Here is a 15,269-nt window from a genome sequence, read left to right as displayed (position 1 = left end):
GGCCCAAGGTAACACAACTAGTATCTAAGGTTGTATTTGAACAAAGTCAAGGGCTAGTGCTGTCCTCTATATACTATGATCTTACAGTCCCTCATCTTTAGGAATTGTTCTCCTCATTTTATAGAATATGAAGGACTAAGATGTTTGTTCAAGGTCACTGGAGCAAAGTGTGTTAGGATTTGAACCCAGATTTTTCTGACACACACTCTTATCTATTTTATCACATGGAATCTAGCATGAAAAAGACAGTCCACATTCCAATCCAGGGCTGTAGCTTCATTGGGTGTGGTTATATATCCTGGTGTAGAAGCTAGGTCTGGTTTCCTGTCTGTCCCAAGTGGATTGGGTTATCTCTACTGATATACTATCAAGGTAGGTTTTCCAGCTGCTCTTGGATAGTATCTCTATATATAATAGTAGAACAGCATGGTCATACATAGTATTTACCATCATGCAGTTGGTGGTTTTTTTCTGTGTTCTTCTGTCATTCATCTTAATCTTTTATGCAGTTTGGGAATGCTAAGAAGGCTCAATGAGCCTAACAGGACTGTATGATCTCAGAATTGGTAACCTGTTCTCATCATTCAGAATTACTTTTTGCACCATTTCTATCATCCTTACTTTTTCTTTTAAGACCTAAGGTTTAGGGGTGGCTAGGTGGCACAGTGGATAGAGCGCTGGCCCTAGAGTCAGGAGTACCTGAGTTCAAATCCGGCTTCAGACACTTAATTACCTAGCTGTATGACCTTGGGCAAGCCACTTAACCCCAGTGCCTTGCAAAAACTTAAAAAAAAAAGAACCTAAGGTTTAAAAAGTGATTTTGGAAATAACAGAACATTTCCTTTTCCTTAGTATTGTTTTCAAGGGCAGGCATTTAGAGTGGAGTTGGAAACCTACAGAAGAAGTTTCCTTCAATTTGAGCTGCCACAGGGTGGGGCAGCTAGGTGGCATAGTGGATAGAGCACTAGCCCTGGAGTCAGGAGGACCCATTCAAATCTGGTCTCAGACACTTAATTACCTGTGTGACTTGGGCAAGTCACTTTACCCCATTGCCTTGTAATTAAAAAACCAAAAAATGGAGTTGCCACAAATAATTTTAAAATAATAAAATCCCACCTTTATTTAGTGTTTTAAGGCTTACAAAGCACCTTCTATACATTATCTTATTTAATTTTCTATGATAATTCATGAATAAACCAGATCTTTTTTTTAAACAGGATTTTAAGCTAGAATAAACATAATATTTTCTAAAACTAATAAAAAAAATCTGAATTTTAGAACTGATTCTCAATCTTGAATCCCATCTTCAGGGAACTAGGTAAACCATTTGACCTCTATTTTATAAATGGGGAAGTCAAGGGTCAGTGAGGCAAAATATTTTTCCAGAAATCATAGAGCTAGTCAAAAGACAGCCTCAATAATAGACTTTTCTCCTTTTATAATCCTGTTCTTTCTCCAACCCTACCAACCTTTCCTCTTCCTCTTTCCCTACCCCCAATCCATCCCCCCTAACTATATAGCACTTTCCTGCTCTCCTATGAGCTTGGGAAAATGGAATAGAAAATGGAAACTTATTGCATTTTAATCATATTCTATATGGCAGGAGACTCCTCATTCAGAGTCCTTTGAAATGGGTGAATGTAGCTCATAGGGTCAGTTATGTCTCTCTTATTCTTTCCAAGGTAACTGACCCTTGGTCTCTACTATATAAGGCTGTTTCTCTGCCTGTCATTTTGCTAATCTGAACCTTAGAAATGATCGGTTAATGGAGGACAAAGAAATGAACAATGATACTCAGTTCTCAAACTCTAGGGAAGAAAATTATTTTGCCTTAATGTTTTGATACTAAACATAACTCCCAAATCTCCATTAATTTACCATGTTTGGTCTTTTCCTACATTTTATTTAAAAAAACACTTAAATTTACTTATTCTTTTCTGTTATTATTAAGTTCATAGCTGAAAAATTTACGGATTCAGTTATAAGGTATTTTCAAATGATAGTTTTTAGCTTTAACACTTCATCACAAATCTATAAATTTACATATAGCCCTCTTCTTTGTTGTGCATTTGTACCATATTTTATGACTTATTTATTGAGATGTGTCCATTTGCAGAAATGGAGATATTTCTGGACCCTATTTGGAGGACGTTTAGTTTTCTTTTAAAAAACTACCAACAAACCAGAAACAAAAAAAAAAAAAAGAAAATCATGTCCCAAGGCCAATATAATTTGTGCCCCATTCTATTTTTGTTGCTTGCTGAACTTGATAATGCCCCCTGTCTATTGTTCACACCATGAATTAAAAGAATACTATCCTTAGGGTAAATTTATCTTTTCATGCTGTTTAATATTTTCTGCTGGAAATATGTTAGAGGCATTTTTTTTTCTTAAAATTTACCCTCTACTTTTGGTACATAAAAGTGAAATAGAATCAACTCAGTAAGAAAGAAATATAGAAAGACTTGGAGTTAAATGATATGGTTTTGATCCTGGCTTTTTCAATACCTATTTCTTCTATGCTCCTGTGCAGGTCAATGAACTATATTTAAAATCAAGAATTTTATCTCTGAGGACTTTTCTACCTCTAAATTTATTGCTTCTATTTATCCTAAAATCTTCTCCCCTTCTACTTCTAATCACAGTAGGAAAATGACATATCTTTCACTTGATGAGCTCAAAATGAATATGTCTTTTTTGCCCCACCTCATTATTTGTAAATACTTCTAGCTTCTTTCCAAGCAGCATTTTCGGTTCCATTTCCATTACTTCTTCTCTATGGGATAGAAATGTTAGACTTAAGTCAGAATGACCTGTGTTCAAATCCTAATCCTGACAGTTTCTATCTGTAAACAATCTCTCACAATCTCAGCATCCTCATTTGTAAAATTGAAATAAATAATACCAGTAATACTTACCTAATTAGGTTGTTGTGATGTTCAAATGAGATAATGCATTCAAAGAATTTTGTAAACCTTAAGTATTTATAATCTAAGACTCTTAAATTGGGGTTAACACAATTGATGATTATATATATATATATATATTTAATACTATGAATTTTGTTTTCTGCATTAGGTACCATAGGTTTCACCAAAAGGGATCAATAACAAAAAAAAAAGCAAAAAACCTGATTTATATAAATACCTGTGTTGGTTTTTACTTTAGTCTCATCTCATCTTATATTTGATGGAGTTCTGGGCCAAGGATGAGCTGTTATCCCACTGCTGTTATTGTTGTTGATATTGTAACTGTAAGGTAGGGAATTGCCTCCCGCTTCATTTGATCTCATAAAAGGATTATCATGTAGTCATAAGGTATTAATGAGGTGCTAAATTAGTCATAAGGGGAGTGTCTAAGCCCTGACCCTTTTATCAGGTGTGAATATTTTCTAAGTAAGTCAAGAAAGAAGAACTGGATTGGTTGAGATATTAAAATAACTATACTGAGGGCTTTATATAGCTAAGCCCTGTGGCAAAGATTTAGTAAAGTGTAAATATAAGAGTGGAATGGACTATAATCAGGAGCTGATGGGGGTGGGATTTCTCTATCCTTGATCTTCACCATTAACCATACATAGTTTTGAAGGGAAGGTAATGGATCAGGAAGGAACACTGAATCCAACAGGGAGCAGAGCTCTATTCCAGACAGACAAAAATATAGAGTGAGTGACCATGGGAGCATGACATCTAGCAATCATGTTTTAGAATACATGAAGGAACAGATCCAGAGAATTCAACATTGGGTTTCTATGAAGACAGAAAATACTTCCAAGCCCTACTGATGCAGGGGAAAGATGAAGAGAATTGTGAATGAAACAGAAACAGTTTGTAATCTTAAAAGGCTGCTCAAATTGGGGGGGAGATCCCCATTAACAATGATTCATTGTTTAATGTAAAATTTATATCCTGATCTCCTTAGGCTTTACCTTCTACCTAATTCCATGTCAGTATAGGGGATGGGAGTTCACCCTGTGCCCTCTGGATGAGAGGCAAGACATAAAAACCTGCATGGACTCCCACTCAAGGTCCCAGTCTTCTCTGACCATGGCCTAGCCAACACTGCTTTGTTGGTTGTTCTTTTCTCTCTCTCTCTCTCTCTCTCTCTCTCTCTCTCTCTCTCTCTCTCTCTCTCTCTCTCTCTCTCCCCCTCTCCCTCTATGTGTTATAACCTTTTAAAATAAATTTTTGTTTTATTTCCACTCTTGCTTTCCCGAGTCTGAATAATGATTACTCATAGGCAGATCTGAACTCAAATAGTCACCATCTATAGAATGGCGAGCCATCTAGGATAAAATTCTCTGCCCAGACTTGGGAAACTGGATTGAGCTCCATAGGTGAGAAGCACAACCCTTTCTTTTAGATCCTAAATTTTTAGAAAAGTAGGAAAATTATTGTACCTCTAGCCCTCCTTCTGTGTTTCCCTTTTTTAGGAAAATGGAAAAAAGGTTGAGTTTTGTGGGGAATCAGTTAAGCTGATCCCATGTGATATTTCACAGTAGCCCTTGTGTGGGTCTGCCCTGTGTTGTTCAGACCGACCAGTATAGGCAGTTCTGGGGTGTGAGGGTTCTTAAGGAAGGATGTTGGGTGTATGTCCAATTGATGTGTTTGCCTACCTCTAAATTGATGGAGAATTGAAATATGGGGGAAAAACATGGTACCCCAAACTCCCAACCCCCAGCTGTGTGCTTGCTCCTTGGAAGGAATTAGATTTGACAATAGCAAAACATCTGAGCTCCCAGAAATTATCTTTCTTAACTCTCTTTCTCTCTTTTTGAAATGCTCTCTCTAATTCTCTGTTGCCCCCACCGTCTGTAGGGGGAGGGAGAAGGAAAATCTTCCATTTTAGAACTTTGAAACTCCAACCTATGTCTCAGATGGAATGCATGATTCACTGTAGGAAGGGTAAGAACCCCCTAAAACTTGTTTTAGAAAACAGAGGACACCCATGCCTTCTTCCTAATTTGGGGTGGGGGGAGTTGGCCAAAGACCATTTTTTCAATTCCAAACTTCATTCCTTAAAGACATTAGCTAGGCTGAGAACATCTCACCCTTGGGAGGGGGATGAGGAAATGGGCAGATTGATTGAGAAGCCTTGGTGGTCAATTAGTTAAAGAAAAAAAAGGGAGAAGATAACTTTTTCTGGGACTAGGAAATTCAGATTTCATCTTTTAATTAAACCTATGCTTATAAGCAATCTTTCTGTATTAGAGTAACTGGATTTGAACTTTATAAAGTTTCTTAAGAATGCATTCAATTTTAACTATTGGTTGGCTGTTTCAAAATCTTAATGAATATATATATATATAAGGTTCTTCAATAAATTCTGATTGATTCTAAAAATTATTTTTTTTGACTGGTCTTAATTGGTACATCATATATATATATACATCTCTCTCTCTCTCTCTGTATATATATATATATATATATACATATATATAAATATATGTTGTATATGTGTATTTAAACATCAATGGAACGTTTTCACATCTCTCTACTGGCCTAGAGAAATGGGAAAATGATTCTATATTTTGAGATTTGCTACTGGCCAGGGTATCCAACAATCTCAACTTGAATAAAATTGAAACCTTTATACAAAAGAGTTGTTTCTGTGTGTTTGTGCCTGTGTCTGTCTGTGTGTAATTCAAATCTGAAATAGCTGAGTTAAATGTTACTCCTTTTAATTTGGGTTTTGGATTTGCTTAAAAAAGGTTTAAAATTAAGTTACTAGTGAATTTGGGATCTGAGCAAATTTTGAGTAGACTTCCTGCCCTCAAGAGGCTTTGAAAAGAGCGTGGCATTGATAGGAAAAGGTCACCACCTTGTGTTTTAAAAAAAAGAAAGTATCAGGGTGGCTAGGTGGCACAGTGGATAAAGTACTGGCCCTGGAGTCAGCAGTACCTGGGTTCAAATCCGGTCTCAGACACTTAATAATTACCTAGCTGTGTGGCCTTGGGCAAGCCACTTAATCCCATTTGCCTTACAAAAACCTAAAAAAAAAAAAACAACAAAAGAAAGTATCTGAGAGCTAAATGAGAGCAATTTAGTCACCTAAGTTCTGTAACAAGTCTTGAGAATTTGTGTGTTTTTTATTTAAGAAGGAAAATATAAAAATATAATTGGGATAAATTGCATATCAAGGAATTTGGGAATATTGAATCATATATATATATTATATTTATGAGAAGTATGGAGATGATGGGCAACCTCCTAGCCAGAAGGAGAGGGTTATACTTAAAACATAGGAAATAACTAAATGGGTTCATTGCATAAAGTTGACTTTATAAAAAATATGAATTAGTAGTATTGTTGTTTTTTACATCTCAAAATCTGTTGATCACATTTCATTTATAGCACTGTACTTATATACATGAGCAACAATTGAATTATGCTTTTTTTTTTACCATAGATCTCTTATACCAAATTACAGCCTGGCATACTCTTGGTTCTACTTAGTGCTCAAGTCACCTGAAGCTCTGGTTATAGGTAATTGCTTTATTACAGTGTATTGAAACTGATCTGCCTGACATCAGTTATGATAAACTAGAAAGACAATATGTCAAGAAACCATGGGGTTTGATGCTAAATGCTACAGATGGAGTTAGTGACCTTTGAAAGAATGACCCTAGCCTCATCTGGGGTAGAATTCTCTTAAAGAAATCCCTCACCTGGCTCATTGAAAAGGATTGTCTGCATGACTTCATAAGGGAACATGTTCTTGTGTCCCTCTTTGCTCTTTAATAGCAAATTGCCATGATCATTCCAAGTACAACATAATTAAGTATGAGAGTGAACCAGTGGATCAGGATAATGCCTATTGGTATATTTTTTAACTGCTTTAAAGAGAGATCCTTTCTTCAATTGGAATTTTTCTTCATTCTAAACATGGCCAAAGCTAAAATAGAAAATTTGTTGTAAATTACCTTTTGGACACATGCAGTTTTAAAATGCTTTTTCACTACATTTGTTTGTACTATTTTTGAGCTTTTGTTTACAACTTATGTGGCATCCATCAATGAATCTGTGTTATATTGGAACCCACATTCTTATAAAAGGTATTTTGATACTGGCTTAGGATCATAAAATGTAATTCTTGCCCCTTATAAACCTTCTAGTTTTTTCCTACTTATTGGACCTCTGTTAAATAGCCTTCTCTTGTTACAATATCTGGTTTTTGCTTGCCCAATTTTTCCCTTGAGTTTTGTTTCTCTTAGCTGTATAGCTCCAAGACCAGCCTCTGCAAGAGCCGGCTTTGCCAGTCAATCATTCTCTGGACCCTGCCTCAATGAAGTCCTTGCTTAACTGCTGTAATGCATTCATCTCCAAATGGACTCTAAAAGACTCAGAAGAATCTGGGTCCTGAATAATTTTGAGGGGGGGGAATGATGCAAGGAAAAGGTGAAGAGAACTGTGAATGTAGAAATTGGGTGGCGATATAAATTGACTACCACCTGCCAACTCTTGAGATGTAAATTGACTAGAAGTAGAAAATTATGATTGTAACAGAAACAATTTATAATCTGCTCAAACTGAATGGAGATACCCATTACCATTGATTCATTTTTTTAATGTAAAATTTGTATCCTAATCTCCTTAGGCTTCACCTTCTATCTAATTCCAGATCCAGTAAGGGGAAGGGAGTTCACCTTTTGCCCTCTGAATAAGAGTCAAGACATAAAAACCTGGTTTAGACTCCTGCTGAAGGCTGCAGTCTTCTCTGACCATTGCTCAGCCAGTGCTGCTTGTGCTTGGCTGTTCTCTTCTCTTCTCTTCTCTTCTCTTCTCTTCTCTTCTCTTCTCTTCTCTTCTCTTCTCTTCTCTTCTCTTCTCTTCTCTTCTCTTCTCTTCTCTTCTCTTCTCTTCTCTTCTCTTCTCTCTCCATATTTATATATATATATATATAATTAAATATGTATGTATGCATATCCACCAATCTCTTCCTATGTGTTGTAAACTTTTAAAATAAATTTTTGTTTTATTTCCACTCTTGCTTTCCAGAGTCTGAATAATGATTCCTCATAGGCAGATCCAAATTCAAGTAACCGCAATACCAGGAATTTTGAGTTCCCTTTGCCACATAAGTACCTTATATGTGCAGTCCCTTCATTTTGTTCTAAGTTTAAGCTGAACTTGTGTGTATTTGTGGGAGAGTACATACTAGACTTACGATGGTAATGTTTTCAGAGATTCTAATTGTACTGTCATTTTTGTAAATGCCTATGCCAAGAGCTAATTGTGTCTATTCACTTAATGTTAATGGAAAGTTTCGTGTGTGTGTGTGTGTGTGTGTGTGTGTGTGTATGTATATATATGCATACATGTGTATATATACACACATATATATATATATATACACATATGTACATACACATAGATATAGATTAGGTTTGTAGACTCACACAGTAAAGACAAGATAGCATATTACCTCTGGGAACCCAAACAATTCAAATTAAAGAAAAAGTCCAGAGGGGATGCTATAATTATATTGAATTCTTTAGATCAAGTTTTGATCCTCTAGTTATCACATGCTTGGATTATTTTATTTAGCTCATTATTCATTGGATTTCCTGCTTCCAATTCCATCCCTCAAACAGATGGTAATCTGTGTTGCTGCCAAAATAATTTTTCTCACCCATTGCTTTGATCATATCGTCCCTAAAGTACAAGTCTGTAATGTCTCATTTGACTCAGTTTATTTTACCTTTAACTTCAAAACTTTCTATTTTAATTCTTATAATATTCCAGTGGGAATGAAACAATGACATAAAAGATAACTTTAATACTAGGGTGGAGCCCCAGAAGAGTTTAGGTAGATAGAGCATATAATATATTTTGCTTTTTATAAATTTAATGTTTCTCTTAGCTCCTGACAGGGATTCTACAATGCAAATCTTTGGAACTTAATGTTTTAAATTTACTCTCCCTCGTAAAGTTTGCATAGCTGGCGTTTTTTAAAAGATTTATATCACATAGTGTAAAATCTTAAAACAGGCCTCTGAAATAAAATGATTTGTCATTTAGCAAAGGGGAGTTTATTAGGGACCAATTAGGGACAGAAATACCTTTACATATGTACAAATACAGGCTTTGCACCTACAAACAAATGTATGAGCCAAGTTGTAAATTTAAGATGCTAATACTTTGGGGGAAAATTTTGCATATAGATGTTCTGGTAAAATTTAATCATTGTACCAATAATGTTCTGCAAAATAAAGCTGTGATATCCTAGTGCCCCCAAAGAAATCTTGTCACTAAAGAAGTTAGTACTTTTATTTCCAGTATTCATTATCTTGGACTGTTTTCTGTTAACATTGAAAAGATTTTTTTTGTTTTTTTCCCCTTCCCTTGAAACATAGCAATGAAAACAAAGTATAAGGAGTATTTTCTCAGGTTAGTTTTAGGTCTGAATGAAACACATCCCCATGAGGTCAAATTCAAAATAATTTCAGAATTCTAAACAGGTTTTATAACCTCTATTGGCAAGAGATCTATATTTGCAGAATCCATAAAGCTTTTAAGGGATAGTTGATATTGAAACAATAATGACCCTGGTACAGGATATTTCCTGGAGATTAATGACCAGCTGGGAGGAGTTGATGGCCTGAGGTGTAGTTGAGGGCCATTAACCTCAGACAGTCATTAAAGCCCAGGAAATGTCCTATGTCTAGGTCGTTATTGTTATTATAAATTGAAAATGGAAAAAAAGAAATAGGCGTGCAGATTATCTGAAGGGCGACTCCATTTCCAATGGGTTGAAGAGAGGTTCTGGGAGAATTTATTCCCTTGTCCATTAGCCAAAAAATCGGCTTGAATCCTCATCCCCAGTTCTGTTCTGCTGATGGTTCTTTGTGCTGGAAATCCCTAAATTCCCCAGCTGCCCAAGCTGAGTGCACTGTTTCTGAAGTTTCAGTGAATTATTCTTAGAGTGATTTGGGACACACACACACACACACACACACACACACACACACAACAGATCACAATGCAACACAATGGTGATGAACCTTTTATTGCTCATAATGATATTTTATGTAGATATCCATTTACTTCATTCAGAATTGCCTTCTCTTCCCCAGCACCCCACCCCTTCCTCCCTATTTAGTTCTGAGATATTTCCCACTGTTACATTTTAAGACTTTGTGTTTTTGTTTCCCAGGTCCTTTAGGGGTGAAAGGGTTTGCTCTTGTTGGTTCTAGTTAAGTGCAAACATTCAAATGCTTATTCATTGCCCAGAAGTTAAAAAGCACAGTCATTATGGATCATAGAATCATTGATTTAGAACTGGGAGATCCTAGAGATCATCCAGTCCAATCCCTTCATTTTCTGATGGAAAACTGAGGCCCAGAGAGGTCAAGAACTTTTCCAAGGTCACACAGTAAGTGGAACAGCCAGGATTCAAACTTAGGTCCCCTGACTCCTGACCTAGGCTTCCTTGAAGCCACTAACGAGACAATCTTAATTTTGGACAAAGTTCAACCACTTTTCTTAAATTCTGTGTGACATAGAGAACATACCTCAGCTTCTCAGCAGCACTGCAAATAAAGAAACTTTTTTTTAAACTTTTCCATAGATACACTGCCTTGTAATGAAGAGTAGCCTATAAAATATTCAACCCAAATATTTGGAAATGCTGCTTCCAAAACTGATTTTATTCATGTCCTGTAGGATAAGACCTGAGTAACTTTTAAAAAATCACAACAATTTTCCTGGAAGCAAGGGAGCTCCTTCTCTATGCCTCTGCCATGTACATTGCTTCAGTGCAAAGCTGGTGGTCACAAGAGGATTTAGATGCTGTGGACTGAACAACACAGATTCATCACCCCCTGCTGGCAAAGGAAGCTCATTCCCTGCTAATGACAGGTTAGGAGGGACATGTCTTTGATGAAGGATAAGACAATAGGCATTTGATAAAAATTTTGTTTAACCTGATTCCCTGCCATTTGTTCTGAAGCAGCAAAATACCAATAGGAACTGCATTGCAAAGACTTTGCTAAAGTTATAGAAGTCACCCATCAATAGGTGACAGGTGACCTGGTATGGATGGTTAAGAACTGGAACACTTGGTCAACCCAGAACTATCCGACCCTGGTCATACACTTCTGCTACAAAGAATGTTGCTATAAATTTTTGTTGGCCAGTCCTTTCAGTTGAGTCACTCCATTTGGGGGTTTCTTGGCAAAAATACTGGACTAATCTGCCATTTCCTTCACTGGCTTATTTTACAGATGAGGAAACTGAGGCAAAGAGGGTAAAGTGATTGCCTGGAGTCACTCAGCTAGTAAAGGTCTGAGACCAAATTTGAACTCCAAACTTCCTGACTCCAGGCTCAGCTTTCTATCCATTGTGCCACCTAGCTGCCCTGCCATGAATAATTTTGTGTATATTGAACCTTTGTCTTACAACACTCCCACCTCCTCAAAAAACTACAATTGCTTCATATTACTTCCAATATAAAATATGACAATGTTTTGGTTTTTTAAAAAATGAAATGTTATTTTATTTTCAGTTCCAAATTTTCTACCTTTCTCCCTCATTAAGGAGATAAAGAAAACAAAACCCATTTCAAATACTGTAAATAGTCAAGCAAAACAAATTCCTGCAATGGCCACATTTGTTTGACTTTTAAAGACCTTTGCAGGCTAATCCTCTCCTAGTGTATTTGCAAATTGCTTTGTTCTATTTTTGCTCCAATTATCACACATTCATTTTTTCCTCCTCCCACCTTCCCTCACCTACTAAAGAACAAACAAGAAAGAAGTCTATATTTATATCACATAAGGCCAGTTGAGGAAAATAAATGCCTAAATTGGTTACAACAAAAAGATATAATACCCTCACCTGTGGGTACTCTGCCCAAAGTAATGTAAACTAACCAGATTTCATAAGGACTATTCCTAAACCCAAATCATTCTGGTTTTCCTTGATTGGCCAAAAATTGGTCTCAGCTGTTGGGGTCCTACTGGCTCAGTGAATGTAAATAGCAATTGCTTCTGTTTTGTCCAGAAACTTTGAGTTCTTTCTCTCCCAGAGTATTTTTTTTTTTTTTGACTGGGAAAAAGAGGCTATTCTCTGCCCTATTTCTTACCTAGTCTTAATCATAGAATGAGCACTGCCTTGGTCAAACCAGGACCTGGGAAAGAGCTTAAAAAGGCCAAGGTCTCCCATTGCCATCTTCAGTTATCCTGATCCATATATAACCATTGGACTCCAGACAGCTCCAGAGGGGGAGATTGAGGGAGGTTACTCTCCTTTCTTACCTCATTCAACTTAAATCCAATTTACTTGCAAGTAAATCTTGAAAACATGGATTAAAATCCTGACTCATACTATTTCTGACTGAATTTCTTAACCATTGCTCTAACCAGTCCTCCTAAGACTATTAAGTTGTGGAGAAAAGTGCTCACCTGGGAGGGAATTTTTCTCTTGGGAGTTCCCTAAACCAGTGAAATCACAGATATAGTGTCTACCTTATCCCTACAGAAGTAAGTGATGGGCTATCATAAAGTAAGAATGAAGAAGAGAATGCTTAAAAGATAAATTGGGACCACTAGTACCCTAAAAACCTGGCTATAAAGCTTCCAATATGGTGAATCCTTGTGGAAGGTTTGTGGAAAGATGTGGTACCCAGAGATAAAACCAGTAAGAGATGCGATCTGAATCAGTGGAGAAAGAAGCCACATGAATGAAATCATGAATCTATAGAATTAATGGGATATTCTGGTCAGACAAGCATAAATATTCATTAAGTGAGGAGGCAAATAGTGTAGGAAATAAAATGTTGAACTTGGAGTCATGAAGACTTTACCTCAAATTCTGTCTCAGACATTTATTAGTTATGTAACCCTAGGCAAGTCACTTACCCTCTCTGCCCCAGGTTCTTCATCTGAAAAATAGAAATAATAATGGTATATACTTCAATGGAATGTTGTGAGGATCAGATGAAATAATGAGTGAAGCACTTTGCAAGCCTGAAAGTTTTAAAAGACAAACACACACACAAATATTATGGTATATAATTATGCAATATATAACCTATACATAAATTATAGATAGAAAACAAATTATACAATTATACATAAATTTAATATTAGATATTAGCTCATATTGTTATCTCAATGAAAAAATTTAGGAGAAAGTATCAAAAGAAATTCAGGTTGTTATATAAGGAACTCTGATCATGTCCAGAAAAAATATATAGATGCATAAATTCAAAAGATGAATGGATTGACATATGGCCAAAGAAAAATAATAGAGTGGTAGAAACTGTTGAAGAGTAACATCAGGAATTCAGAACTAAAAGAAAATAAAATTGAATTTTATAAAAGGGTAACATCAGGAATGTTAAAGCACAGAATGTACTAAAGACTGTGAAAAAAAGCCAAGGATAATAGGATTTTAAAAAAACAAACCAACAACCAACCCAACTATTATATAAAGTGGTATATGCCTATAATTCTTGCCATTTACAGAGGCTGAACATGGTGGATTTGTTTGAGTTGGGAGTTCTGAGCTGCAGTGGGTTAAAGGTTGACTCTATGGTGAGTCCCCAGGAGTTAGAGGCATTAAGCTACCTAAGGAGGAGTGGATTGGCCCTTGTTAAAAATTGAAGTTGGTTAAAAGCTCTTGTGAAGATCATTGAGTGGGGTCAGGTCATTTGGTAGTCACTGAGCTTCCAGTATTGGTGAGAGAAGACCAAGTGTCTGTCTGTCTCTCTGTCTCTGTCTCTGTCTCTCTTCTCTCTCTCTCTCTCTCTCTCTCTCTCTCTCACACACACACACACACACACACACACACACACACACACACACACACACTCTCTCTCTCTCTCTCTCTCTCTCTCTCTCAGGGAATAGAATTATGTTTCAAGCAAGCAAGAATATGAACAAAGATAAACCTATAGCTTGATAAATAGGATCTAATGATAATTTACATTTATATAGTACACTTTATTAACCTTAATCCTATCAAACCTTCACAACAACAGTCAGATCCTTGGCAGTTGAAGTGATTTTCCCAAAGGGTGGGTCTGATCATTTTTCCCTTCTCTCCCACCATTCAACAAACTCCAGAGACTCTTTACATCTTGTAGGATTAAATATAAATTCCTCTGATTGACTTTTGTCATGCTATCTTGACATTACTCTCCTTCATGTACTCAATGGGCTGGGCATATTAGTTTCCTTGATGTTTCTCACATATAACAGTCCCTCTTCCATACTCACCTCCCCGATGCCTTTGCCCTGGAATAACCTTCCTCCTCATCTTTACCTGGTTTACTTCCAGACTCAGCTTAATAGTCCTATTTTGCAAGAAGATTTTCCTGGTTCCTTCCTATTTCCTCCCCACCATCCTCTTCTCCTTGGGATGGGTTGAAATTGATTGTTCAAATTGTGAGCATTTACACCTTGGAATTTGGTAAAGGTTACACATCATTTATTGTTTTGTTGATTGTCTAGATTTTAGAAAATGATGGAGGAAATGTTAATATGACAGATTAAACTTAAAAGTGTGTTCTCTAGATCTCTATCTCTATCTCTGGAGAAATTAAGGATTTATTTGCTTAGGGTCATCCAGTACTAAGTGAGAGAACTAGATTTGAACCCACATCTTCAAAGTCCAAATCCTTTTCATTGCACCAACACAAATAAGTGAGATGATAGTAAAAGTACATTGAATGATTTTAAATGAGTTCAAGTCTCTATACATTAATTATTAGAAGAGGTGGGGAGGCTGAGGATGAGAATTTGTAGAATTGTTCATGGAACAACTGTTGATAATTTTCAAGTAGTCACAGAGAGGGAAAAATCCCATATGGCAGAAAAAAGTAATACAGTCAAATAGAGCAAACAATGACAATATTACACTAATGACAAGAAGATAGAAGATAAAATAATGACAAGAAGAAAAAGCTGAAAACCATCATGGGTAATTTTACTACACACATCTCTCTCTTTCTCCCCCTGCCCCATCTCTATATTTGTCTATTTATCTCTATTATCTAGCTTTTACCCGATCTGACAAACAGCCTGTTTACTCAGCCCTTCAGCTCCTGGTCTCTCTATCTTCAATAATTATGGGCAAGAGATTTGGGGGAATTGTTTTATTTCCCTTTTGACAAATGCAAGATTATAGGAGAAGAATGGATATGCACAACTATTTAATATGGTGGAGGAGGAAACAAACAGTCAACAGGACTAAAAGAAAGGTGGTGAAGAGAATCCATGGCAAACTTCTCTGAGTATTCCCTCACAGATATGTCCTTGGAGACTC

At 36.3% G+C, this 15,269-nt stretch overlaps 1 protein-coding gene and 1 long non-coding RNA gene across 11 annotated transcripts in view; one reads left to right on the top strand and one right to left on the bottom strand.

Annotated features, from left to right (window-relative positions):
• The window catches only part of TMCO5A (transmembrane and coiled-coil domains 5A), a 40,518-nt gene extending 37,259 nt beyond the window's left edge, over positions 1 to 3,259 (bottom strand). For 2 of the 4 annotated variants that reach the window (XR_012478105.1, XM_074235071.1), the window contains exons 1-2: positions 3,148 to 3,258; positions 2,707 to 2,776 (exon numbers count right to left, since the gene is read on the bottom strand). Coding sequence is in view for 3 of the 4 variants with exons in the window: in XM_074235071.1 (XP_074091172.1) it covers positions 2,707 to 2,711 (5 nt within the window). In the remaining variant the exon portion in view is untranslated. Of the gene's footprint in view, positions 1 to 2,706; positions 2,777 to 3,147 lie in introns of all 4 variants that reach the window. The other 2 variants (XM_074235072.1, XM_074235069.1) reach the window with 2 other exon arrangements.
• LOC141522010 (uncharacterized) overlaps positions 1 to 15,269 on the top strand; it is a 354,724-nt gene that overhangs the window by 47,428 nt on the left and 292,027 nt on the right. For 6 of the 7 annotated variants that reach the window (XR_012478113.1, XR_012478110.1, XR_012478106.1 and 3 more), the window contains exon 2: positions 6,409 to 6,485. This is a non-coding gene — a long non-coding RNA (uncharacterized LOC141522010). Of the gene's footprint in view, positions 1 to 3,420; positions 3,665 to 6,408; positions 6,486 to 15,269 lie in introns of those variants that run through there. The other variant, XR_012478107.1, reaches the window with a different exon arrangement.

Source organism: Macrotis lagotis, chromosome 4 (assembly GCF_037893015.1).
Source record: "Macrotis lagotis isolate mMagLag1 chromosome 4, bilby.v1.9.chrom.fasta, whole genome shotgun sequence".
In the NCBI taxonomy this organism is placed as follows: domain Eukaryota; kingdom Metazoa; phylum Chordata; class Mammalia; order Peramelemorphia; family Peramelidae; genus Macrotis; species Macrotis lagotis.
The sequence above is the reverse complement of the archived record's forward strand: the minus strand, read 5'-3'. Positions and strand labels throughout refer to the sequence as shown.